Source organism: Thunnus thynnus, chromosome 10 (assembly GCF_963924715.1).
Source record: "Thunnus thynnus chromosome 10, fThuThy2.1, whole genome shotgun sequence".
Classification (NCBI taxonomy): domain Eukaryota; kingdom Metazoa; phylum Chordata; class Actinopteri; order Scombriformes; family Scombridae; genus Thunnus; species Thunnus thynnus.
Genome location: NC_089526.1, coordinates 9,495,463 through 9,523,290, shown reverse-complemented (window position 1 = coordinate 9,523,290; position 27,828 = coordinate 9,495,463). Strand labels below are relative to the sequence as shown.

Below are 27,828 nucleotides of genomic sequence, written 5' to 3'. Positions count from 1 at the left end.
CAGTTGTAACACCCCACTTCAGTTTCCCTTCAATTCTCTACTGGGATAGAGGATGTTGTATTGCTGTACAGATTAAAACCCCCTGAGGCAAGTTTCTGATTTGTGATACTGGGCTATAACTATACAAAAAAAAAAGACTTGACTTGAAACATGCTTTAGTGACATTCAGGCCCTTCTTACAGTTACATTTCCTGTTTCATGCTACAAAGCAACAGACAGTTGATTCAAAAGACAAACTTGGTTTTTGTGGTAGCCTACAGTATATTTCCTAATATTCTAACTTCCTGTATATTTTTGACAGCTCTCTTAGTTTTTGTGACAAATTTTGAAACTGATATAGATTTTATCACCATTTACTGGACTACAAAGTAATGTGTTTATATTGTGTCAGATGTGTTGCAAGCACAGTTTTATTATGGCTGGCACTGTGTTGTCAGTTTTAACTAATGTTGAAAGTGAAAACACTTTACCTGCCAACCAGCACCTCTAAAGCTTACCAAATTAGATGTTATATCTCATTTGTTCAATCCATACAAAAACCAAAGTGTAAAGACTAAAATTTCCTGGGGTTATGAGTGTCGGACTGTTCCTCGGCTCTGATCCACCCCTAAACCTGGGAATTGTTGATTTTACAGTTTGGTTTTTGTGTGGATTTAATGAATGAAATATAAGGCGTTAATTAGTGAGCTTTAGAGTTGCTGACAGGCCAATTTTGTTATTATTTTACAAAATCAGACCAGCTGTTTCCCCATTTCCAGTGTTTATGCTAAGCTAAGCTAACTGGCTGATGGCCTTAACCTGGTATCAATTTTCTCATGGGGGGCCAACACAGAGTGTCTGTTAGAGGTAGCTATTAAATATTTATTAATTTAATATTTCTCATTGCTGACTAAAAGGGAAGAAAGTCTTTAGCCTAAACATTCACTTTGTGGTTGTTAGAAGAAAGACGCTGTACCATTTTCAAAATGAGTTTATCCCGTTTTTTGTAGGACACAGTGCAATAAACACCATGTGTTATGGGCCCTGCTGGGAGAAATTACAAAGTGCATATCTGAGGTCACTTTTACTGGACCAAATGACTGTTGTTTTCCAAAAAAAATATATATAAGAAATATGAGAGCTGAAAGCTGCTCCTCTACTCAAAAATGAGTTATAATGACCTTAATGGACCCTAGAAGTTCTATCTTCTTCTATATCACTACAATATTAAAAAATTCCCATGTGGTCTTGTCATAAAAAGTCTTTAAGTAGCCTTTTACATCACAGTGTACTGGCAATGTGCCTGGATGACTTGAGCGACTGTACAATGAGAAAGCCCTGTCAGTTCCCAGAATAGAAATCCCATTTCAGTGCAGGACTTGAAGGGGAATCAGAAAGCGGTGGTGAAGTTTGTTCAGACGAAACGGATATAAAGGCTTTATACATTTATGGATCGGACACAAAACACTTTTATTAAGTTAGCTGCTCGGTATCCGCCTCCGTCGCCCCCCTCCTCCGCATGCTTTCAACTCAATCTCACCTGTTGACGCCGACAAGCGGCTCACACTGCTCTGTCACTGCTCCTGGGAGGGATTGAATCAAACCAGGTGAAGATAAAGCGGAGATAAAGTAGCTGTCCGCTTCAAAGAAAACAGTTAGTGAGCTCAGAGTTGCTTTACGGGATTCGACTCGGGTGTCTGAAAGTGAAAGCGCCTGAAAACTTCGCTGAAGTGACGTTTCGATAAAGTTTTTTCGCGTTTCCCCTCTTTTTGATTTCGCCCGGCTTTGTCACAATGGTATGAATTGGAGGACGCACAGGAAGCAACATTTCCAGGTAAGAGTTGTTTTTCTTAAATTAGCTTTTCATTGTTTAAGTCAGTAGAAACGGCTTCTACCTCCAAAGTTACGGCTTGTGTAGTTCCTCTTGTACAAATGAGACAAAAAAACAACTTCTCATAGGCTTATGGGACAAAATATTAAAGTAGTCTATGCTGGAAGCCCCTCGCTTTACTGTTTGGGTAACTGGAGCTTCTTGGGAAGATGAGGAGTTCTCCTGTTGCAGTCTACATCACATCAACTTTGTTAATCCGGCTGCACCCCTGACAAAAGAGGAATTAATAACCTATAGCTTCCTGATGCTGAATGCACTGAAACAAATATAGTGCCTTCTTGTTTGTAATTGAGTGAGAGCTTCAAAATAGCCTATATGTTTTGTCCCACCCTTTGGCCTAAATACAGACCTGCATAATTATGATTATTCATTTCTTATCTCTGACAAAAAATTCACAGTGACTCTCGTTTTTTGAGCTCAATTGCTGGTTCTCAGTGAAGCCTTATGTCCCATGACAATAACCTCAGTTTACACAAATTCCCCTTTTGTTTACAATGACCCTGGGATATCTCGCCTTTTATCCTTCCATCAGCACGCACAGGGTAAACAGAGTGGGTGGGAGTGAAGGTTGAGGGAGGATTGTGAGGAAGGTTTAGGAAGGGTTTGCTGTCTGGGGAGTTCAGTTGTTCTCTTTCTCTCTCACGTATACACACCCATTGCCTAGTTTTGACCAGCATTGGACAAATCTATGTCTGAGCCCTTGGTCCCAGGCTGTCATTAATGGATCACTCTTTCTTGCATCACAATTCCCAAAGATTTACTTAGGCCAGAGGAATCTCTGTCAGTGCTGTTGAACCTGTACTGATGCCAGGAGTTACAAACAGTAGAAGGATTACAACCGATAAGTGCCCTGAGAGATTTTCTCACAATATTTTTTCTCCTCTGCGTTTTGTCATTCCATCAGTGAGATGTATTGGCCTAGTTAAAGCCTATATTTACAGTATATGTATGTGTGGCTTAAAGGGGATGTGTCATGACTATTTCCAGGTCTATATTTTTATTCTGGGGCTCTACAGGAATACCTTTGGATGACTTACAGTTCAAAAAACTCTTTATTTATCTTATACCGGCCCTATATTAAGCCCTTCAGTTCAGCCTCTGTCTGAAACAGGCGGTTTTAGCTCCTGTCTCTTTAAGACTGCCCTTACACCGCAGACCAGGAGTTATTTTGTGAAGGAGCGTTGCTGTGTTGCTTTCCTACATTTCCCAGTACACCTTCCAACCCTCTTCCACTGAACAGATATGAATCTTTTACATTCACTTCTAAGTTATAACTGTAGATAAGAGCAAGAGCAAGAGCAAGAGCAATGTTGACAGCTGAAGTTGGAGTAAGATGTTGATTAGCAGCCTTTTAGTGCTACATGCGTGCATTGCATAGTGGTCAGTTGAGGCTTCTCATAGGTATCAAACCTCAAATTATTTATTTATTTTTGGTATTGACTGAAATTTGTCTGCAGCCCAGAGTGTCAAAGACTGTCAAGTACTGAAAGCCGACTTTAAACGTCTGGTCAGATTCATAATTTGTTTATGGCTCCTTTCAGCTTATAGTTCCTGATTTAATTAATGATTTTGACAGTTTTAGACCATTTTAGACTTTATTCAAGCAAAGTTGTTGTACATTTGCTTTTTTAAACATCGTGTAACATTTGAGAAAGTTGGCTTTGTTGATATCCCTTAAATCAGAGGATTGAAAAAAGTATTAATTTGGCAATGTTACTGAAGCTACAGTGTCGTATTGGCACTAGTTTTGGTAATACAAGCTTCTTGTAATACAGGAACCAGTATATTAGTTTCCTCTGCATTTGATTTCTCCACATTTTTTAGCCTAGAACTGGAAAGAAGTCTGATATTTGATTCTGTGAGACTGATGCCAGTATCTGTCATGTACCAATAGGGATGGAGATTGCAGGAAAATCTTTTTGCATAAAGCTGCCATTGTAGTCACTGCAAAACATTTCAAACTGACATCCTCTACTCAGCCAATTTTCCACAGGAATGATAAAAATACACCACAAAGCAACAGAATGGGCCCAGATATGCAAAGTTCATTCCTAATAGCTGTTTTTTTGCCTAAGTGTTTTAGGTTGTTTGTTTTCCTTTTATGGCCTGATACATTGTCACTTTATAGGCTTATGCTGTAGCTATTCTCTTGCATGTGCCACTTAGCTTAACAAACACTCCATCAAGGGTTTTCTCATATGTGTTGCAACCCAGGTGTCGGGATTTTTCTCACAGTCCCACAGTGACAGCTGGGTGACAGCCAAAACTCCCTTCTTTCACCTGCTCTTCCTGCTCAGAAACTTGTTGTGTGATGACAGCTTCCTGCTTCTCGGTGCTGAGCCAGCAGGAGCCACATGCAGCGGGTCCAGAGATTGCTGCTGGGTTGTCCACAGCATTTAATTAGTCAAATGACTTTGTGCTCTTTGGTCCCAAGTCTAGATAGGCACATAAAAAATGTTAATTGTAATCTCTTTCAAGAAAGCAAAGTAAGAGTATATAAACAATTAAACATACATGGGTGAACACAATATGAACTCCTATCTCCCTCTTTCAATCCAATCTAGTAGAAATTGATAGTGTGCTATAGTACAAAACAAAAGGTTTGCCAACCAGCAGTTTAAATGGTCAGCCCTTTATTTCTCTGAAATGAGAGCCAGATTTTACATGTTTTTCCCTCTAAAAAAATCCCATTGTGGTTAGAGCCAAAGTGCAGCAGAGCCTCAGCAAGGAGGCAGCAAAAAGAGAGACTTCCACATGTCTTTGTGCCTTCGTTTTTACAATGAAAATAAGGAAAATTACTTTTGTTTTCTGGAAACATTGTGTGTGTAATATAGTGATGTGGTGATGTCAGCGCCGCTATTGCATAAAATGTTGTAAAGCCTGGAGATTGATCTGTTTAATTGAAGCCACAGCCTGAGACTATGGTCCATAAAGGATATGTGACTTGTCCTACTTGTTCACTTGGCTTAATAGCTGGTTTTGGTCCTGTGCCTTCTGCAGATGAGAGACAACTACTTACAGTAAAGCGTTTTGTCATCTGGATTGTAAGATGCCCCCCTGGGATGCTTCATGCCACAGTGCTCAGGGCAATGCAGCACTTGTACAGTATAGTGCAGTTAAATGTAGTTCAAGGTCATGGTGAATGTATGTTCAATGCAAATCAGTTTTATTTATATAGTGCCAAACCACAACAGAAGTTATCTCAGGGCACTTTTCAGATAGAACAGGCCTAGACCGTACTCTTTATTTTACAGAGACCCAGCATTCCCTCATGAGCAAGCATTTGGCGACAGCGGCAAGGAAAAACTCCCCTTTAACGGGAAGAAACCTCAAGCAGAACCAGGCTCTAGGTGGGCGGCCAATCATCCATCTTGACCAGTGGGGTTGAGAGAGAAAGAGGGAGGGGGAGAGGGGAGAGAGAGAGAGACACAGAGAAGCACAATAATAACAATAATAATAATAATTATAGAAATATGACTAATAATAATAATAATAATAATAATAATAGCAGCTGCTCATGTTGCGGTGAGCATGACAGCTTTCACAACTTACTAATGCTCTAAAAACCTCTCATGACAGTCAGGTCTAGTAGATATTTAGAGTTAAGTGTCAGTTTTTTTCAGTCATACTGCTGCTTCTGGTCAGTTAAACATTTATTTACACTAAATAGATTTTTTGGTGAGATCAGTCTTCCTCATATTGTCCCAAATTGGAAATTCTGCTTCAGCCCACAGAGCTAACACACATGCCCTGTCTGCTGTTTACATTGGTAGTGCACAGTAACCCAGAGATTAGTCCCTGTCAAAGCTGAGTCAGTATACTTTCCATTAAAAAAAAAAAAAAAAAAAAAAAGCTCCTTTTTCCACATTTTCCAGTAAATCATTAAACAGAGATGAAAAAAGCTTAATATTGTAGACAATTAATTTTGCAGTTCAGTTTTGATTATTCTTGTTATTTGGCTGTAGTTTGCATGTATGAGCTACGGTTATTGTGATATTTATTTATACATCATGGCAATTAATTGTTATGATACTGATTGCATCCCCATCCACTCAGACCTACCACAATATAATTCAATTCTACAAAAAGTACATGAATATGCTATGAATGATCATTTCAGCTATTGATTTGAATGACCTGAGAGTGACTTGACCTTTGAGCTTGGCCTCTGTGGATTACTTTGGCATTGTACGCTGCCCCCCTCTTTACAAGGCAGTTTTGCTCACGCGCTATGTGTGTGACATGTTTTTCCTATAGTGCTCTTGCATTGAACGCATAGCCACAAGCTGTAATCAGCATTCACACCCACACACAGCATGCCATCGTCAGAGCTCTTTTGTCCTGTATGTTGCTGTTGGAATATAGCCGTTGTCAGTGTTGACTTTATGGTTTTGTATACACAATGCTTAGCCCCACTTTTCCTTTTAGCCACTCACCAATGAGCAGGGGGTCCTGACAGGGTCAAGGACATTTTAGAGTGCTACTGAGTGTTACTGCCACAGTTTGGGTGGTATGTGCTATTTTCAGCGCTCTGAGGACCAGAACCATTTCATTTGTCAAAATGTAAGTGTGCAAAGGTCTTGGTGTCAATGAAGAAGAGACATCACACTAATATGTTTCACAGATGGTAGGATAGGATGGTAGGACGTAGCACTCATCTATGCAAAAGTATATTGCTATCGTCATATGAAAAATCTCATCTCAACTCCACTTTTAGTTGATTAAATGGTCTTCTATAGGTTGAACGTTGATGATGCAACCTCTGGTTCTCTTTAGAACAAGATATGTTCATCTTACAAAGACGTATTTCCCCCCTTATGACATGTTCCTATGACATGCCTACTGATTTCACCACTATGTCCCCTAATGTGCTGTAATATCGTCATCGTACCAAATGTTTTCTTGTTAAAAGGAGAAATAAAAATCTCACAATCTTGGAAATTATCTTATAATTTAACGTATGTGCTATCAGATTTATAGGTGGGCATTGTGTGGTCTTTAGTCTGCATTTCTGCTATTCAGACAAAAAAAAAAAGGCAGCTTAATGTAATGAAAAAAACATCAGTCTGTCTGACCACTGAATCACCAGTATGTCTCTGTAGAAAGTGGTGTTTCTATTTTTGCTACCAATAAACAGTAAAAAAAGAAAAAAACAAACTCTTTGATGAGGCAAAAGTACTGAAAATTGTGCATAAATTCAAGTGATAGTAAGTACTGTTTGTATGTACTGGACTTTACTGAACTGTATGTTTCTCTGGATTAGTTGAGATCAAACACACAAGTGAATGAATGGAGTTCACTGAAATGTCACACTGGGGCCTGGGAGTGAAATAATTAGTGATCAGACTTTGCTGATTTGAGCACATTGTAAGATAATATGTAGCATTCTTCTCCTCTGTGCTTGTCGTGTTTGTTGAACATGCATAGCTCTCTCACACTGGTCTGCCTGTGGGCGTGTGTGTGTGTTTGTGTTTTGGTGAGTCAGCTGTTGCTGGTTATTGCCGATCTGTGGTTGATAATTAGCATTGCAGACTGATACAGAGTCTTTAAGTCTTCTAGTATCAGTTTAAGAGTTTAGGGTTATATCTTGTGGTAGCTCTGGGTAGTCATTACATAACATACACACTTGATGTTGAACTGCATCTCCGTTCATTCACGCTCCGCTATCTTATTCTCCAGAGGCGTCCCCCTCCCCTGCAATCAAGTCCAATTATTTTGGGCACAAAACTGTGTTTTGTTCTTTGATCTGGCTCTCAGGCTGAGCTTTGCCCTCTTTTCTTCATCTGCATCTGCTGATTTTTATATTCATAGTTGGTGTTCCTCTTACTGTCTCGTTCTCTTGTCTTGTCAGTGCGTTGTGTTTGTTTAGGCTTTTGTTCGTTACATTTAACAAACCACGGTGTTGACATGAAAGCATGGACTTTACTCCTGAATTCCCCTCTCTCTCTCTCTTGCTCTCTCTCTCTCTCTCTCTCTCTTTCTCTCTCTCTCTCTCTCTCTCTCTGCTCCGGGGTTGATAGTGTATCTGAGTGGACTTTAGCTAGAGGTCAGATAGCAAACGCTTGCACTGATGTTTGTTTGGATAGTAATGTAACTCAGTATGAAGCTCTCTGTCTTGTTTTCCATAGAAGTTTTTACTTTTACTGGAGAGCAGAGTGTTGTAGCACACGATGGAAAACATCAGAAATGGGACGAATGTTCGATACGTCTTCTGCTTTCTGCCAGTTCAACATTTTACAGATGAACATTTAAGAAACGCACAGCATTTTGACACAAAACATTTGGCTGTGTGTCTGTCAGCCTTGTTACAGATCATTAAGCCTTTCATAACACTCGTCATGAAGTAAATAAACTTTGCATATGATTGGTTTCTGCTTTTGGTGCAGCTTTTGGCATATTAGGGGTATATTATCTGCTACAGTAACAATGATATTGTGATGTGTCATTGATGACTGTCTATTATCGTAGAATCACTCATATCTTAATGCCGTTGTTACTGTGGGCTTCAAACTGGCCCTCTACATAGGAATATGATTTAAACACTTCCCAGCCGTTCAGAAACAAGTATTTGCAATGGCCCTTTATACCATGCAAGAGAAATTATCACATTTTTACTTCAAGGGAATCTAGTTCATTGGCACCCCAGCATTTGCATTTTCTCTGGATTTTTTTCTTCACTTGCTATTATTGGAAGCATTTTCTCAACTGTCCTTGTGGCAAGGCAACCTCATTTACTGTAAACTACAGTGGTCAGCATTTTCTTAGGACAGAGAACATTACTTTTCAGTGTATGGTTTAAACCCAACTATTCTGTTTAGAAAATCATTTTTTTTCTTCGGTATTTTTCTCTGTAAGGCAAACTTCTTTATAATGGATATGAGTGTTTTTTTCTATTAAGAAGTATTTATATTTCCATGGAAAATATATATTATTTTTTTAGTAGCTTCCATGTCATGGGATCTTTGTATCATTATCATATACTCTGACTGCATAAACCATGAAAAACGGCATGACTCATGGACCATTAATGGGTTTCCTTTTCCCTTTCATGTCATGTCAATTTATTCCTCTTGTGCAGTAGGTGATGGCCAATTCAATCACAAATCCAAGTGTCAATTTAAGTGTTTTCTTGAACACTCAGTCTTGGTTGTTAATCAGTCACAGAGCTGAAAAAATACGTTTTAAAGTATGCTGTAGTGTTCCACTGTCTTATTAGGCATAAAGAAAAAGTTAAAGAATGAACTTAACTTTTTGTTCGTCCTTCTAAATTCACACCACACAGACTGTATGCAAGTTTATTGATGTTGATCATCAACCAGTAAACATGATTGCCCACCAGTGAGTCAACAGATTGTTGCAATTGGAATTACATCCATTAAAATCCTGATGGAAAAATATGTCTCCTCTCTGAACATTATTGCATTCTTTATGGACACCTCTGTCAAGCTGCTTTTTGTGCTTTTGCTGCATCACTAGAAACAAGACACTGGCCTCTGATATTTTACACCCCACTTCCTGCCCTCCCCTCTCTCTCTCTCTCTCTCTCTCTCTCACTCTCTCTCTCTCTCTCTCTCGATGTCACTGTGCCAGTCGTTGTTTGGAAGCCCTCACTCATATCTGGGCTGTATATTTATCTCAGCGCTTCCACTCTGACTGCATTCTCTGCAGCCTAATAAGGTCGTGATGGAGGGAGAGAGAAAGAGGGCACATAGGGCAAGGGAAGATGGTGGGAAAAGGTTGGACAATAGGAATCAAAAGTATTTTCCCACAAATTGTTTTTTTTTGTCTGTGCAAACATGTGCGTCTCTGCTGCACGCATGTTTTTGTGTAGAGACCACACAGACGAGGGCTAAAGGGCAAAACAGAATAAAGACACCGGGATAATATAGGCCTTTAAATTGAAATATTCCCCAATGTTGGGAAGCACTTTGATGTAGAAGAGTGTAAACACTATGTAATGCTATTTGCTTGAGTAAATGCTCATGAATATGAACATGAACAATAAAAAAGTACTTCAAAGTATATTTTGATGTGCCTTGACATTTTTGTGGGCGATTTCTCATTGTTTAGTATTTCATTGTTTGATTGTTCTAGTTGTAGTTGTTGATGCACATCAGAAGCCTCAAACAGAAAAGAATATTATTCCATAAAGCTTGTGTCCACACACGCCAGAGTCCTTCACTAAGAGGGACCCTGAAACACAACCACAAACCACCACCCACATCCTGCATTCTCTCCTCTCTTTCGCTATTGCTTCCTCCTCACTGTGAGGTGTTTTCTCCATCACAGACTGGTTTCTGGAATAACCCTAACCCTGTGTTTTTAAAGTGCTTATGCAGTATTACTCAGCTGTAATATCCCCTCTGTGAACTGTCACCTGATCCCTCATACGCCTTCAACCGTGCAGCTGATTAGATTACCATAATATTCACTAAAGTCGGCTAGACCCCCCTCCCCTTCCCCCGGGCCCCTCCTTGCTGCGTACCTCTCATTAACTGCCTCCCTTGTCTCGGCCTTTAGAAATGCCCCAACATAACATGGAGAGCTCCAGGAGCCAGTGGCAGCAGGGGCTGCGGTCGCCGTGGATCACCAGAGTGGCTGGTCAAAGTCCCGCCTCCTCGGGGGCGGAGTCAGACACGGAGAGTAGCAGCACGGAGAGTGAGAAGGTAAGTGAGTGAGATGAAGCTGTTGATGATGATGATGCAGTAATTTGTGCAGCTCTTGTCATGTTAAATAATGTAGAGAAGGAACATAAAACCAGCCTCAGTACTGTAGCCCCTGAATGTGCACTAAGAAGAAAAAAAATGCAGTTAAACCAAGGAATCATCAACTTTTCTAGGTTAAACTGTCTACTGCTTTACAGCTTGCATGTGGTGACTTGAATGTTTTCTTTCCCTTTCTGTCAGTCCTGTATAAAAAAGTTGGAGGTGGGCTCACTGAGGATTCTGCCATCGCCATCAATGCTCCAACAGCGAATCACAGAGATCGACCAACAGAAGGAGGAGCTAAAGATTGAGGTGAGGAGATGCTGATTCTTGCTGCACAAAAACATCAATTGTTTGATCGAGGAAAACAACTGATTTACTTCCATGTGGTGCAAAGTGTTCAACAGACCACTGAATCAATTAGGGCTGAAAGGGTTAGTTGATTAATTGATTTATTCATCTTTTAAAACAAAAGAATGACAAACATTTGCTTGTCAAATTGGACGATTTGATCAGTTTTCTTTGTCATATATAATAGTTAATTGAATATGTTAGGGTTTTGGACTGTTGATTGGACAAAACAAGTGATCTGAAGATGTCACCATGGGCTTTGAGAAATTGTGAGGATGTTTTTTCACATTTTTTTTTTTTTTAAATTTCACAGGCTTAAGGATTAATCAATTAATCAAGACAATAATCTGTACATGAATGATAATGACAATAATGGTTAATTGCAGCCCTAGAATAACTTGAAATATATACATAGGGGCAAACCTTTTTTTTTATGCACTATGACTGCTGAAAAAAATTAACAGCATCCATTGAGTGTTTAAAGAAACAATAAAATTTTAGTTATAAGTTAGTATAGTTTCCGCTGAAGTCTGCACATTCAAATCTCCATGACATTTCCAAACACCGAGACAGTCATGGTAAAGGAATGCATATCTCTGACTTACTCAAGCTCTGGTCAATATGATTCACCTCAGCGGCGTCTCTTGTCCTTTCAGCTGCAGCTGGAGATCGCCCTGCTGCAGGGAGAGCTGCAGACGGAGAAGAACCAGCTACACAGATACACACAGAAGCTGAAGGCTCTACAGCAGGAGGCCAGACAAAGGGAGAAGCACAGACACACCGACAGACAAAAGGTAATAGATACGCACTGTGTGGTATCATGTAATAAAATTAATATGTTTTGCATTTATGATGTTTTATACCTTGATTGGGTTTTTTTCTTTGAGACAATGAAGACTAATATGTGTTGATGTAACATTTTGTGATGGCTTAGCACGGGGATCACAATCACAACGGAAAAAGTTGGCTTAAGGGATTTCACCTGTAGAAACATGTGGGCTCAGTAATGGTCCACTAGCATCAATACGAGATCATGTCAATGATAGGTAAATTCCCATGCAATGATTGTTGTTGATGTGAAAGGCTCCGGTACAGAGCTGGTTTGAAGGCAGATAGCTCCACTCATCCAGAGCAAACTTTATAAACATAGTTGTGAAATGAACTTGTTGTGTTTTTTTTTTTCTCTTTTGAAATTGTTTTTTGCAAATTAGAGGATGACTCGCTTCACTTGTTTCTCGCCTTTTCTGTAACTGCAGGAGCGAGAGAGTCTGGAGGAGGAGAGACACAGGGTGGAGGAGCTGAAGAGGAGGTGTGAGGAGAAGGAGAAACTAATCCCCAGTCAGCCAGAAAGCCAGAGGGAACAGCTAACACTGCAGCTGCAGCAGGTGAATGGCTGAAAGATGTACTGTATTTAACCATTTCAGAGGGTGGCAACATGGATGGAAACAAAAAAAACCCTTTCCTTTATAAATAGGTCATGATGTCTGAAACTATATGTTGCAGAAAGTTCAACTCTTTTTCTGTTCCTCAAACAATAACAGAAACTCATTGAACACAAACATAGAGTGACAACACAACAGATCTGAATGCTGTAGCTTTACTGCTAAACTTCCCAGAAGTTGTGGTAATCTAACTAGCAAAGTGACGTTATCTAAATACAAAATCTATCAGATTAGCAGTGATTCAGTTATGAGTCAAAACCAGCACAAAAACAGCCCATGTCTTTTTCCAGCCTTTGAGAGAGTTTTGGTTGCTAATCATATTTAGAAACATATGAATATATTGTTTTTTTGTAGGTTACTGTGATTTTTTTTTTTTTTTTTTTGCAGACAATTGAAACTTTGACTATCTAATCTTGCTGAACTTGTTAACTGAATAAGATAAGAATGAAAATTAAATAACTGATCGCATCTTGATGGCAACTGTCCAAATGAAAGAAAGAAAAAAACTGCAACTGATACTTGATGACAGTGTGTCTCAGATGCATGTTATTGACAGACTGACTGTGTTATTGTTCAGTACCTGTTTGACCTGATGTGTCAATGTGTCAGAAACTTCCACAGACACTCACACACATAGTACATACAGTAGGATGTGTATTGTTTCTTGTGAATGTGACAGGACAAGATGTGAGACAGCCTTGTTTCAAAAGCAGCGTTTAATGAATGGTTTAGCACAGTCCAGCAGCAGATTGTGACTTAAGGGAGCTTTAAAAAACAGGTTTGTCACAGATTGCTTCACAGAGAAAACCACACAAACATAGAACTTAAATAAATACTGCACAAGAACAAGAGAGCAGGTATCCCAATTATGAAACAATGAGGCTGCACAAGTTTTTACTTTGACCTGCACTTGCACTGTTTTTACATACATGCACATGTCTTAGCTCCCTTTGAAAACTATTCTATATGTTCTTTTATACAAAAATGTATACACTACTGACAAAATGTTATCTTGAGAAAGGATTCAGTTTTGTTTTTATAATAGTGGTTGAGTTATCAAAGGAACCAACTCCAACAAATGGAGGTGTGGCATATTGAGATTATCACTATTTCCAAAGAAAATTGCACAGAACTTTACACAAAATTAAACAAAAATAAAGGTAACTGAAGTCTGTCTTTCAGAAATGTATTTACAGTGAGTGAATGAGTAAAATGAGTTTAGAGAGAGGTTGAATAACAAACTGGGTAAAGAACTAATAACATGTCAAATGGTGCTCACCAGAATCCAAGAACAGAAAATGCATTAAACACCCTGTGTGGAAGAACTTGAGGCGACTGTATACCTAACAAATAAATACTACTGTATATTTATTGTATGTTAATTTACTGTAATGCATACAATCTTCTAATAATTCACTGCAACTGCGAATGAGGTGTTAACTCTCTTTATCTATTATGGATTTACAGCATTTTAGAACTGAGCACTGACAGTTAAAACAAAGGATGCTAAAAACTGATTAGATTAGACTAAAGATGTTTCTGTCTTTAATGCAGGAGAAAGAGGTGATGGAGGCGGCGGTTCGGGCATTTGAGGACTGGGAGTTTCGAGTTCTGGAGCGCGAGAGCGGCATCGATGAGGAGGACGAGAGCGTGGCGGACAAAGAGAAGGAGGGAGAGAAAGAAGGGGAGATGGAGAAGGAAATCTCATGTCAACAGCACGTGGTCAACACAGCACAGGTAAACAACGTGACACGGGAGGAATTTTTCAGAGAATTTCACAGCTGCCTCTGACGTGTTACACAGGTTTGCAGCTTATCTGCATGTCATGTGGTTCAAGTCAGTGTAAACCCTTGCACACTGACGTAGGATTAACCTTCACACAAACTTCCATTCAATACAGACGTGTCAGACTTTTATATAGAGAGAGAGCAGGTAGACAAAATAACAGGAACACCCCGCAATGTAATGAAATACAAAAAAAAAAAAATCTACATAAGTGAAGCTTTCAATGTTCAGTGTTTGTTTAGACTGTATCAGAGACATGTGTTCTTGATTATTGTACACTGTAAACAGTTCCTGTTATTTTGTCCACCATTTGGACACGCATACAGTGCAAAGTAAAGTCATATTTTCATGACTGTAAACAGTAAGATAATTCATCAGGGCATCAGTCCAACAGAGGCCTTTACTGAAGCTGCTTTTTTGTTTGAATTAAGAAGGTTTTTTTTCTTTTCTTGATGAGAGTTTAGCACCATACTTCTATTGGGAGTTTGGTGGAACTCATTTCCTTCTTCTGAGAGTTAAAATAAGAAAAGGGCAGACCAGAAAGTGAACTTTAAAGCCACAAATCTGAGCTCCTCCTACAGTAATCACAGAGTTGTTGGCATTGATCACCAAAGCAGTAAAAATATTGGTTTTTCGTTTATTGGCCTTAAAGCACTTACTACCACATTAGATGGCTTGTTCGGATGGAGTTACAGTACACACATGTACACATGTAGAGTACACTCTCTCACTCTCCTCTCCTGTCACAGTCCATGGTTGTCAGTGCAGGTTAAGGCTTGCCCTCCTTCCTCTCACCACCCCATCTAATGGTGACACGAGAATGAACTCTTTACCTCACACACATCAGCATCACCCTGATCCTGTCACATGACTTCTGTACAGCTAGCTAGTTAATTACATCAGAGGCCACCATGAGAGTGAAAGGAAAGAGCAAGACAGAAGGAAAGCAGAAGAAGAGACACAACAGTGGAGGAGATGGAAAGATAAAACACATGAGGGGATTTGGAAAATTTTGACTCATGACAGTCATGGATAAATGATAATTATGAAATTGTTGGACATGTGGTCTTTGTTTACATTCTGACATGGGAACCATTTCACAGGCCAGATTCCACAAGAGCGTATGAATATGGACAAACATAAATGATGACAATGATATAGAATTGTTCCTCAATTAGCTGGAGTATGTAGGAAGAGGAGGAGTGCAGAGTGAGGGATGAAGAGAGGGATTGTGTGAGATGGATGGTAGTTGACTCAGCTGCACTGTGGCCTCGCTGCAGATGACAGCTCATCTCTATAGCCCCTGTCTCTCACTTTCTGTCTCACACATCTCTTTTCTCACACTGTGACATTTGCTGACTTTATATCAGTCCATCATTACTTTGAGTTACACTCTCAGCTCTGCTATCGTGTGTCTCCCTCGTGCGTCTCATTAACTTGCAAAATGGATGTTTGATTTGCATTGTATGTTGACCGAAGAGATCAACTCTGCTCGTTGTTCTGCATCCACTCACACAATGCACACAGCATCACATCAGGGATATTTATCCAATATTACATCACAGCATAATGGAAAGATTAAGTAAACTCAGACTGGCCACATGAATCAGCCACAGCACGTGACATTTCTTTTGAGGAGAAGAAACCATATAGCCTTCCACACTGAAAGAAATTATGTTCTGAATTTTCAGGAGCGAGTCCAGCAGTTAGATAAACAGCTGAAGGAGATGGAGAGGGAGAAGGAGAGGGAGCTGACCGCCTTGAGGAAAGAGAAGAGAGAACTTGTACATACTCAACATCAAACAGTAAGAGGGATTTATGCTATTGTGGATGTTTAAATTAATCTACCACTACTACTATTTAATAATAATCAGTAATATTTTATTGTAGTTGTTTATTAGCCTGTTTTTGATATTTGATGTGTGTGTTGGAAATAGTATATGAGTTTTACTAAAAGTAGGGATCCAACGCATCTTACAGAAGGCACCGGCTGTAACTATTTGCTACCTCTACTACTGTGTGTTGACTTTCTGTCTTTTTATTTGAGCATCTGAATTCTATACTGTGCTACTGTAATAACACTACTATATTCTGCATTCACAAAGTTCCCATGGAACAAAAAAAGTATGTAGTGTCACTTCACCTAAGATAGATTTACAGTAATGCAACACTGTCAGTGATGTCGCAAAATGATGATAATTTACATCTTACTACTAAACAGAATCTCAGTTTCCTGCAACATCTAGAGTAAACTTTTGAGTGTCTATTATGTAGGGAATATTGAATGATGTGAGGGATTTTTGACACAGCTTAACATTTCTCAGATAGATGTTTTGGAGGTACTTTGAATAATCTCTCTGGTTAAATCATACATCTGTAGGTGGAGTTTGAGAACCCATTTTTAAGAGTGCAAGTGTACTAACTGCTATACACATTTGGCAAATAAAATAACCCATCCTCCCAAAATACATTAACCAGCTGATTATCTTACCTGGATCAGCTGTGGTAAAGCTTCACTAATTGATATTTTCATATTAATAATGGAAAGAATGATTACCTGTAATATGAGAGGTCACTTGTAGTGACAAACCTGAGTCTGCAGTTCCCCTTAGGGGTATGGAGCATTTTAGCATCTTTTAGCTCACTGTTTTGGTTTTGCATCCTGCAGCTTTACTGTACTACTCAGCACCAAACAGCAGACAGACAAGGTTAGCGAATAGCTGGTAAACTAGCTGATTAACATGGTGGAGCATTTAGCAGCTAAATAGCTAGATATTTTTCTCATTGGTGAAGTGCAAAACAGACAAGTAAATATTGAACTTACATTTTCCAGGTGGCCAGAAACACATCTCCAAATGAATGCTAATATTCCTACAGGTCTGCTGGATGAGTAAATGGCTAACTGGTTGCTAATATGTTTGCCATATCAACTCTATAAGATGATAACATGACAATGTTCTGTTTACAGCTTGTTACACTGCTTCAAAAAAAAAATCAACTAAAGCAGGTTTATCAAGCTGCAGTAACTGTAATTATGTTGCCTTGATCAACTGTGCTAACAAGCTAATTTACAGAAAGTGATACAACAATATCTAGCATTATTAGTACTTAGCTAAAGGTGTGTCTGAAGTTGTTCTTAGCGTGTTTTCCATTTTGTAATGTTTAGTAGTAGTTATTATACCCTGCATAGCAAAGTTAAAGTCCCTCTGCACTCAAAATTACTTCAGGTGGATATACAGAATAGTGTGTGTACAGAGACACTAGAAGGCTGTTTTGAAAATTCATCTGCTGAATTTGACCTTTTAATCTCAGGTTAAGGTGTGTACCTATGAGCACGGTTTGTGACATCACAGCTAGTTTGGAGCCAGTCAAAGTTCAGTATGCAACTTACACAACTGTGATGTAGACACTCCAAGTCTCCAGTGTACATACACTGAAAATGGACTTTTCAGTAAACTAGAAGACATATTGTGTCCAGCAGATAAAACTTTCAAATAATCTATATTCATAGATTCTGTATTTTTCAATAAGGAGTAGATGTCATATTAAGAATGTCTAACTAGGTAATTGAACTTTTTTTGTGTGTTTATGTCAGACGTAAATTATTATTCAAAGCAGAGTATTTATATATGTCTTCAAACATGTCTGGAGGGGATTTTTAAATTATCCCACAGTGCAACATAAATAGTAATGACTTGTTACTAACCAAGATATATATACCATAATGCATTGCGCACACAGGAAAAAATGGCAATTTCCTTTTTTTCCCCTGTGCACTGAGCTACCTAATGACCTGAAAAGTGTCCAAGATTTTGCTGATGCACTATGTAGTCTTCTACATAGAATTCCCTGTATAGTGAGTAGTAGGGCCTATATACTGATTTCAGATACAGACTTTTCCTTCTCATTTCTCCTTGATATAGAACATAGAAAAATGTCCTATGACTGTTTTCTTCTTCTAAAATTTTGAGGACATCTTACATGTGTTATCAATGTTTATTTTGAATACTTGCTAGTATTTGATTTACTCAGTCACTAATTAAACCATACTGTGACTTTATCACATAGCCAGTGGTTTGCCTTTGATCAGACTTAGGATGGCACCATTGAAAATGAGAAGGAGACAAGATCTGGACAAGGAAAAAGCAAATCAGACATGGAGAGAGGGAGGGAAAGAGAGTGTGAGAGAGAGAGAGAGAGAGAGAGAGATAGCTTGACTCCAGCCGGAGGGAGGGTGAGGAAGGGATAGAGGGAGGAGTAAGTATCGTGGGGGAGGGTGCTGGGCTTGTGAATGTGTGTGCACATGTGAGTGAGAGAGTGTGTTTGGATGAGTGAGAGGGAGAGAAGCTGGGAGAAGTTTCACATCCTTGCAGCGAGCGGTAAGCTAAAAAAAAATGCACTCAAATTGATCTGCATGGCTGACGAGCGTTAAAATTGTATTTGTCAGAAAACTGCCTTAATGTTGAGTTCATCAGCTCTTCTAAATGAGAGAATAGAGAGACAGCTGGAGGGAGGGCAGAAGGGAGTGGCAGTACAGAGGAGGAGAGAGTGTCAGACAACATGACCAAGTGTGTATGACTACAATATGACGATGTGGTTTACCTCTGACAGATGTGTTGTAAACCTAAATGGTGAGATCTTGTTGTATCTGAGAGGGAAAAAAAACCCTGTAGTTTAGGAAAAATTAATCTGAATGGGTCTTTAAACAGAAAGCAGGAAGAACTTTACTCTTAGATATCCACTAAATCACAAAAAAACACACAAAAAGATCAGTAACTGATGTGTAAAAGCTTTTAAACCTTCATTGTCCACAAATTCCTTGTGGGCAAATACATATATAGATATATACTAGAGTAGAGTAAGGAAAGATACAGACAAGGGTTAAAGAGTGCACTGCATGCGGCGACTGAATTGCTCATGTGTCTGTGAGTCAAGCAGGGAGGGAGGGTTAGAGGGGAAAGATAGTGAAGCAATGATAATTTTTTAACTCATTACAATCCCCTCTTGGAGGTGGAGACAAGTTTTCATTCTCAGCCAGCTGTGGTATGTCTAACGCAGCAGCTCTGTCAATTGCCATGTATGTGTTTGTGATCTTCCCACCTGCTCCAGTTCATGTAAACTGTCAGTATTTGTACCTCGCAGCCAGTTTTCTTTACAGATAACTTTCAAACAAAATTGAATCTTGCCTTACAGGTTCTCAAAGAGAAGAAACCGCTCACGGATTGGTTGAACATCACCAGCTCGGCCCCCTGCATGATGTCACTTTCCCCTCTGACCGTTCACAAGCCTCCTCAGGTATGCAGTAGGTCACCATGGATACGGCGTGTGTCAACAACCTTGATTAAATGATCACTTGCTTAATTTATAAAATGTCAGAAAAAGTTTTCAAATACAGTCCAAAACGCAAAGATACTCAGTTTGATATCACAGAAGGATGAGAGAACCAGCAAATATTTACGTTTGAGATGCTGGAAGCAGCAATTGTTTGGCATTTGTGACTTGAAAACGATTAATCAATTGCCAAAATAGATTCAGATGAAATCTCAGACATTAGGCTAAAAGATTAATCGATTATTTGCTTTTAGCTCTAGTTTAAAAGTGAGATGACAGTGATTCAGTAGAAATCATTATCGCACAGATTGTACTTATTGTAACACACTTCCACTGTTTCTTTTTTCCTTGTAGGAACCATGCAAAGAATCCGCCAGTTTGCCCAGAAGACGGAGCTCGCATCGCAACAACAAACTCAACGACAGGCCGCTCTCAGCGCAGGGTAAGCTTTTATCTGCCCTCGATTTTCTATTGTGCTCTTGATTGCTTAAGCTGAGAGCACTATGATATAGGACAATAAACACTCTCTCTCTGCACTCATGCCCTCATTTTGTCTAAGTGTTTGTTCAGTTCTCTCCCTTTTAGTCAAATCAAAGGTGTGTCGGTAGAATCAGCACGTTGTTAATACGCTGGGAGAAAACTGGATTAACCTGTACAGAAGGAGGAGGTCAGAGCCAGAGGAGCTCCCGTATACTTATGCCTAAAATCTCCTCAGCAGTAATCTAACACACCTATCTGTCACCAAACATCAAAGTAGCCAGATTTACAAGGTCATGTCAAGTCTTGCCAGGTGTTTTGTGCCTCTCCTATATGACCTTTTCCATACTTTCGCTGCTCATTCATGCTGTAACTGAAAATCCTTGATATAGTGGGATTTTAACATCTTGATACGCCGCCACCACTTGCATGATTTCTCTCACACTACGTCTTATATAAAGCTATTGTTTACGCATGTTGTTCTCATGTGTCTTGCTCTATCTCCTTCCTCTCTCAGGGTTGGTGAGGACGGTCCCAGACAGCCAGACCCCAGAGGCTTTCACTTCCCCCCTCCCCTCCCATAGACTCAGCAACGGGCACAGCAGCCGGCACAGACCTGGGACCAACAGCAGCGGCGGGCTCCTCACTCCATGCAACAGTGCAACAAGCTCTCGCGCTGCCAGGTCAGTTGCTTTACAGTTCATTTGATAAACACTTATTTTTATTTTTAGAGTGAAGTAAAGACAGGCTTTTGAATGTGCTTTAATTCAAGAACTGAAACATTACATGGAACAGAAAGGGAAGGAATGTAATTCATATACTGTAGTTTATACCTTGGCTCAAAGAATGGATAATTCTGGAGTGTGTGAAAGATTTCATTTTAGAAGACCATTGTTATGATCACTTTTTATGTAAGCTGCAGTTACCAAGACAAGGATAATTCCAGTTTATTTTAATTATATTGATTATATTGATATATCGATGACTAATTTCAGTCGTTTTTTTTAAGCAAAAATAGTGAAAAATGTCACACATTCTCAGGTTCCAGCATCTCAAATGACAGGATTTGCTGCTTCTCGTTGTCTTACAGCATATAATAGGAAACTGAATATGGTCTTTTGGTCACCTTACATTACCTTGGTCACAGAGAGGCTGTGATGGGCACTTCTTTCATTTCACAGAGCAAACTATGAATCAATTAATCAAAATACAATCACCAGATTAATCGATGATGAGAATAATCGTTATTTGCAGCCCTAATTAAATCTAAATTTGCCCATCATTTCTCTCTGGTTATGGTAACACTGTACTCACCAAAGTAACTGCTGAGATCTGGGAATGCAGTGACGGGGCAAGAAAACATGAGCGGTCAGACGATCAGACAGGTTAAGTTTAAATAGATGAACTAAACCACTTTATTTGGTGGTAAAACCAAAAGTAAGTGCACCCAATTTGCCAGTAACAACTGTGTGCACATAAATGAGGCACAGTAAGTCAAACAGTGCATACTTTAGGCAATAGTTTTACCGTTCACCTTCGTTTTACCTTTCAATATAAGTTTGGATAAAAGTTTTTTCAAAAACCTGTGTGATTTTTGGACCTGGCATGTTTCTTTCCCCATTGGGTTTTTTTTGCCATGGTTGACACTTTCCCAGGTCTTAGCCACTAACTTGACAAGCATAGTGTTATTATTACTGATAGGAATGATGGCCACAACTACCACTGTAAAAGACACATTCAGTGTCTTTATCAGTAATCTAACACACAGCAGCAGTGATAGCTAAGTGTAGTGTATTAATAGGGTGGGTGAAAAGCTAGTCATTAACAGTTTACATTGCATAATGAATGCAGGGTTTACACAGCAGTATTAGATGAGGTTGGGTGTAAAAACATAAGAGTACAAACAGTAACAAATAAAACATTTGTATAGCTGTTGCACAGAAAATTTCAAGATGTTCAGGTACATGCATTGCACTGTCCATGTGAATGTTTAACATATAATTAACATTGCGTACAGTGTCATGTAAAACGTCAATGTTGCATATGTTGAATTTTGAGTTTTGCAGTCTTGGACACATGATTTTGCCTCTTTGTAACTCTGTTATTTGCATTGAGAAGTTGCATATCAAAGTATTGATCAACAGGCCTCCTTTTATAGCTGACAAACTAACTTCTAACTGTATTTTTTTGTTCTAACATTTGCATAACATTTAACATAACATTTTTAAAAAAATATTTAACATGTTATAACATCATTTGACACCCACTCCGCTGTAACTGATCCATAATACTGTATATTTTGTAATACTGGCTTCAATTTGGTGAAAGTAAATGCAGCTAATGTGCTAATTTCCTAAGCATTAAATGTCTGTGTAAATGACTGATTCTCATTGGCATGTTCATATCTTAATCTTTATTGTGTTTGGTCAGTACAGTGACTCTGATTCCAGCAGTGGTGAATATAACTCCTCTTATTTTCGTAGCCCGTGCCTGTTGGATCTTGTGGAGATTGAGAAGAAACTGAGAGAAGCCAAGGCAGAGAAAGAGAGGCTGCTCAGAGAGAGGGTGAGTCACCTGCTGTGGGAAACACTAGCTGGCACCTCTAATCACCAGCGACACACTGCGTTAGGCATGGCTGTCTGATCATTTGACACCCACTCAGCTCGCACACGATGGTTCAAGAAAACAGCAAGCAGATGTGCGAATGTTTGTAATGCATGTTTGCAGCATTGGCAAATGTCAAGACTGTCTAAAATTTACAGTCATATGGGTTAAAAAATTTTTCAGTCTCCAACAAGAAAGGGAAATGTCTCAGGGTACGTATTGATTTCAGCAAATTATTTTATGTGATACATATGTGCACCCAGGAAGAACGACGGAGGTTGTTGTTGGAGGAGAGAAGACAGAGAGAGCTCAACTCCTCCAGAACAGAACCACAAGAGCCAGAGACTCCACACAAGCCAGAGCCAGAACCACAGGAGCAGCCAAAGGCCAGTTCTCCCCCAAACTCCCCTCAGGTATCAATGTAATTTAGAAAGTAGCCTGAATTTTCACACTTTTTTGGATTGTGTTTTTGATGAAAATATACTTCAGATTTGGTCATGTTTAGTAGAATGTAGTTTTTTGTGTAATTTTGTAAGAGAAGTTAATGAAAATAACAAACGTTGTGTGGGCATCATTTGCATACCTACCTGTTTTTCTGTATTTAAACACTACCTGTAACCCTTAAAAGCCTCTGGACCCGCAAAAATATTAAATGACATCTGTCAATTTTTTGGACACTTAATTGTAAATACATGAATATGAATATCGTAATATTCAAAACCAGGTTTGAATATGATTGGGGGCACATTAGGACTAATATTCTTCATACTGTCAATGCGGGTCTCTGAGTTTGGGAAATATTTAGCAGACACACGTTTATGTACAAATTTAGGTAGGCCTACATGTACAAAAGCATAACAGGTCAATTTAGGCCAAGTAGACATTCCTGATAACATGATCTCACAAAACCCGATCAAATTTATAGGTCTCCCTTTAAAAACACCCACTGGATAAACTACTGTAGTCCTATCCTTTTATAAATCTGAAGACTAACTTCTTATCACAGGGAATAAAATGAAGTAACTCTTTTAAACTCTTGTTTGTCTCCTCAACAGCGCAGCCTGCCCCTCTTCCTCTCTCCGAACTTTGACCTCCGGGCCCATGTGGAGTCTCTGGGTCATGGGGTGGCTGGCTGCACAGACCTGCGGCTGACGTCTCGACGCTGTGCAGGCTTCCTGACCAAACGAGGGGGGAGGGTCAAGACCTGGAAGAAGAGATGGTTCCTGTTTGACATGGACCACAGACGGCTAGCTTACTATACAGGTTAGACGGGCTGGGAGAGTGGTGTAAATGTTTGGGGTTGTATTTGCATGAATGAAGACTGTCTTTGTGTCACACTAATGCACTAAAGGGTGTTTTGTAAAGATGTTTATTGTTTCTTATTGAAAGAAATAGAACTCGGAAAGTATTTTTAAGTCCTAATAGAATGGCAGAATACTGAAAACTTGTAAGACTTCCGATAGTTTAATCAAGTCCTTTTTTTTTTTAAAACTTTTCTCTTCCTTTGTTGCAGATTGTGATGAAAGGAAGTTAAAGGGAGTCATCTACTTCCAGGCCATAGAGGAAGTTTATTACGACCATCTACGAACAGCCACTTCTGTGAGTCCTTATATAGTACACAGTTTATTTACAGAACACACTGAGTTTGTGCCAAAGTGCTGGACTTCACATCCACAGGGAAAAACTTCAAGAAATACAATTAAAACTGAACTTCAGGCTATAAGCCCTTTGTCATGGTGAAAAGAGCCTGTACAGGCCAGTGTAGCCTATTTATTAATCCCAATAATCTATCCAAAAAAAATTGATGGGTGCCAGCAGAAACAAGTTGTGAACACAACATTGACATTATCGTCACCTTTTAAGATTATATATTGAACTTGTTATCAAACAGCTGCTTATTTACGCATTCTGCAGTTATGGAGCAACATTATGGTGAATGTAAGTCCACTCTCCTTTAGCTCTGTTTTTGATCTTTACCAACTTCCAAGGGAAATGTTTGGCTCTAGCTGCTAAATACTCCACTATGTTCACCAGCTAGTCATTAACTGTGCCTGTTTGCTGTTTGGTGCTGAGCAGGTAGTGGACAATGAGTTTTTAGAGCTTTTTTTCTGAAAACAGCTGCCTGCTGCAGCTGAAAACGAAGCTGTGAGAGCTGTGAGAGTGAACCAAAACAGTAAAGTTTAAGCTGAACAGCAATGAGCTGAAACTCACTATAAAGTTCTGTAAAGCTTAGGGGAGCTACAGAGTCATTTGATAAATTGTTATTATAAAAAATATTGATTATAGCCACTTCAAGCATATTGTTTTATTTTATTTTTTTATTTTTGTTTATTTTATTACTTTATTTGACAGGGACAGCGCATATTAATAACATTTCTGAAAATATGCCAGAGTTAGCCAGAAAGGCTAATTTTCATCTGTAGTCGCTGGGCAGGCAAAAAGTTGGAAGCACAAATATTACGAATAAAAGCGTTGAAAATTCAATCAACAATAAAAGTGGTCAAAATATGCAGATACAAACAAGCCTGCACTGCATGGAGACAAGTTAAAGATAATGATATCAACTCAGGAAGCACCCTAGAGGGCCCCCACTTAAATCTTTTTTTTTTTTTTTAATGTGTGTGTATTTGGAGGTTAAATCACTAAACTTAACTGCAATTATCTTGTGACCTCATGTGATTTGAGAATGTACTAGCCACAGATTTTGTGGTGGTTTCCCATTACATAAAGTTTACTGATTTGATCTTGTTCCTTTTTTGCAACTGGTTCAATTGTAACAGATTAATAGATTTGCACAGTATTAAAGACACAGACGACCTCTGCAATTTGAAATAATCACAGAGGTATCCTGCCTTTGATTTAACATCTAAGATAATTGCAGATGTAAGTAACACTAGGTAACACTAGAACTGTTAAGTAGAGCTTTATTTGCTGCTGGCAGGTCTCAGTGCTTGAACAAGTGTCATATGACACCATAGGTTTACAGTTACACCATGGGAAACCCTGTTATTTATATTATGTCATCATGAAACGTGAAGACTATTCATAATTGCTCAAGTAAAACAACAAAATAATTTGCCTTCAGGACACTTGATTGTGCATAAAATGTTACATTCTTAACTTTGGTGTTAATTTAAGTTGTATAAAACATCCAATTATCAGTCTTATCTAATTCAATACGTATGCTTATACAGACTGAGAAATACATACTGTAGTTTGTCCTCAAAAATAATTTTGGATGTGGCATTGCAATGAAAAACAACAAAGAATTCTTTCAAACTGAAGCAACAAAAGCCTGTTGTTCTTCTCAGGAAAGTAAAGACTCAAAAGAGTAACGCTAAAAGTGCTTCAAATGAACTATTCTAACTGAAATTTTGTGGTATCTTACGGTTATTTAGAAATGTAATTTCAGTGTGGGTTTGCTGAAAATTGGTGTTTTTAATAAGTTTTGGAGTGGGAGGAATTTAAATCCCTACAGTGAGATAAGAGATATCTTGAACAAATCAATTACCATAATGGTAAAACCCTTCAGTCATGTCAAAAAGCTTCCTTATCTTTATCAAGACTTATCACATTATTACTGTCTGCTTCTTTTCTACAGTCTCCGCGGCCCAGTCTGACGTTCTGTGTGAAGACATACGACCGTCTTTTCTTCCTGGTGGCTACCAATGCAATATCTATGAGGATTTGGATGGATGTCATCGTCACGGCAACAGATGAGCACAGCCGTTATTGACCTCTCATATGTGACTATAAAACCCTCGAGTGAAGCTACTGAGCAGGCTATAAATGCGTTGAGTCATTTTTCCGCCCTCACTGATGGGCGGGTTTGGCTTAGATCCACCTCAGGGGCTCATTTTGTACCTGGACTCATGAATCTGTGGACAACGTGCGTGAGACACAGAGGTACAGTGGTTCGAGGTGCCGAACAGATGTGCTCGATCACAGTGGAGGAAACTGTTACTGAAAGAGTGATGCTTCAGTGGCGGCAGAGGTTCACCGCTGGCTGAACCAGCTGCAAACCACAGGCAGCTTTACGCACCAGCCTGCTGTTACTGGAAGGTTTTACTCTTTGAGGTTGACCTCCCCCTGCTGGTCACAGTCCAGCATTACAGGACTAGTATATACTACTACAACCCACTACAACAGGGATAGCAACACCTGTACAATATAAAGCAGTCCAATATGACAGCCCGCAATAAATATATATTTGTTAGACTGTCTATCAGTGAACCTCTGTGATAATTTTTTGAGCTGCATTTTGCATCAGATTGCTTTATATTGTCAGGTGTTCCCACTAATATGTCCGCATCCTGCATCTTTGTTTTCAGGAAATACAGATTGTACTTGTAATTTTTCATGAATTAAGTTATTTGGAAATTTATATGGGTTTGATGTGCAAATAAAGGAAGGCATACACTGTTATGAATGCACTATTAAATGTTTATTCATAAAAAGTTTGCTTTAGTTGGGTCTCTCATTATTATTATTTTTTCAACTTTATTAATTTTGGAAATCTCTTTATCGGCAAGAGATTTGCAACATTAAATAACACCTACAGAAAAAACAGGTTGAGAAGTACATTTACAATTTTCCCATCATTTATGCAGTCAGATTATGGATTCATTTGTAGCTTCATTCCGATGTTGATCGTTATGTCAATTTTTTTTTCTTTTCCTGGCCAGTTGTGCCTCTTCTATTTTCAAGATATATCAGTTTTAACAATATTTCAACAGTTTCATGCCACGGTTCCTGTGTTGCTATTATTATTTTAACCACGTATCTGTTGAGATGAGATAAAGTACCATACAATTTCTAGTATTTATTGTAGCACTTTACATATTATTTCCCATAATTTCTGACATTTCCAAAAAATATGTGAGTGATGATCCACACTCTCTCCAACATATCTGATTTCTGTTACTGCTTCATTTGCATCTGAACATTATCGACTATTTCTCTGTAATACAGTGTACACAGTGCAACACCGGTTTGATAATGAGCTAATAGGGAGATTTTCTATTTATACAAACATTTCTTCTTGTTAAAAAGATGATGAATGTTGGTCACTTGAAAGACCAAAAAAATGACCAAACGTACCAAATGTTATTGCACAGTAAGTTGTAAAATACATTTATCTGAACCAATTGAGGAGCCTGTTATGTGTAGTAAATGAAGGTAATGTCCTGCTCTTTTGAGTTTCTTACTGATAATGAATACAAATCTTACTGAAGCTTAAACCACGGAGCCACTTGACCACTTG

General features: G+C 38.9%; 1 protein-coding gene across 2 annotated transcripts; it reads left to right on the top strand.

The window, feature by feature from the left end:
• Positions 1–1,320: 1,320 nt before the first annotated feature.
• On the top strand, positions 1,321–27,025 carry phldb3 (pleckstrin homology-like domain, family B, member 3). Of its 2 annotated transcripts, XM_067600834.1 has the most exons (15): positions 1,322–1,813; positions 10,391–10,536; positions 10,777–10,887; positions 11,583–11,720; positions 12,183–12,311; positions 13,923–14,105; positions 15,845–15,958; positions 19,347–19,448; positions 19,839–19,926; positions 20,479–20,644; positions 22,445–22,526; positions 22,829–22,978; positions 23,621–23,828; positions 24,079–24,164; positions 26,167–27,025. In XM_067600834.1, the coding sequence occupies exons 2-15, from the start codon at positions 10,393–10,395 to the stop codon at positions 26,299–26,301; spliced, it is 1,836 nt and encodes a 611-aa protein (XP_067456935.1). In that variant the 5' UTR covers positions 1,322–1,813; positions 10,391–10,392; the 3' UTR covers positions 26,302–27,025. The 2 variants fall into 2 exon arrangements, with proteins under 2 accessions (XP_067456936.1, XP_067456935.1); XM_067600835.1 differs by lacking the exon at positions 15,845–15,958 and having other exon boundaries at positions 1,321–1,813.
• Positions 27,026–27,828: the final 803 nt, after the last annotated feature.

What these genes read in the sequence shown, in the direction of transcription:
- phldb3 (XM_067600834.1), top strand. Translation starts at nt 10,393, where the DNA reads ATGCCCCAACATAACATGGAGAGCTCCAGGAGCCAGTGGCAGCAGGGG. An exon ending in TAACACTGCAGCTGCAGCAG is followed by an intron (nt 12,312 to 13,922) that starts GTGAATGGCTGA and finishes TCTTTAATGCAG; the next exon opens with GAGAAAGAGGTGATGGAGGC. An exon ending in ACGGCTAGCTTACTATACAG is followed by an intron (nt 23,829 to 24,078) that starts GTTAGACGGGCT and finishes CCTTTGTTGCAG; the next exon opens with ATTGTGATGAAAGGAAGTTA.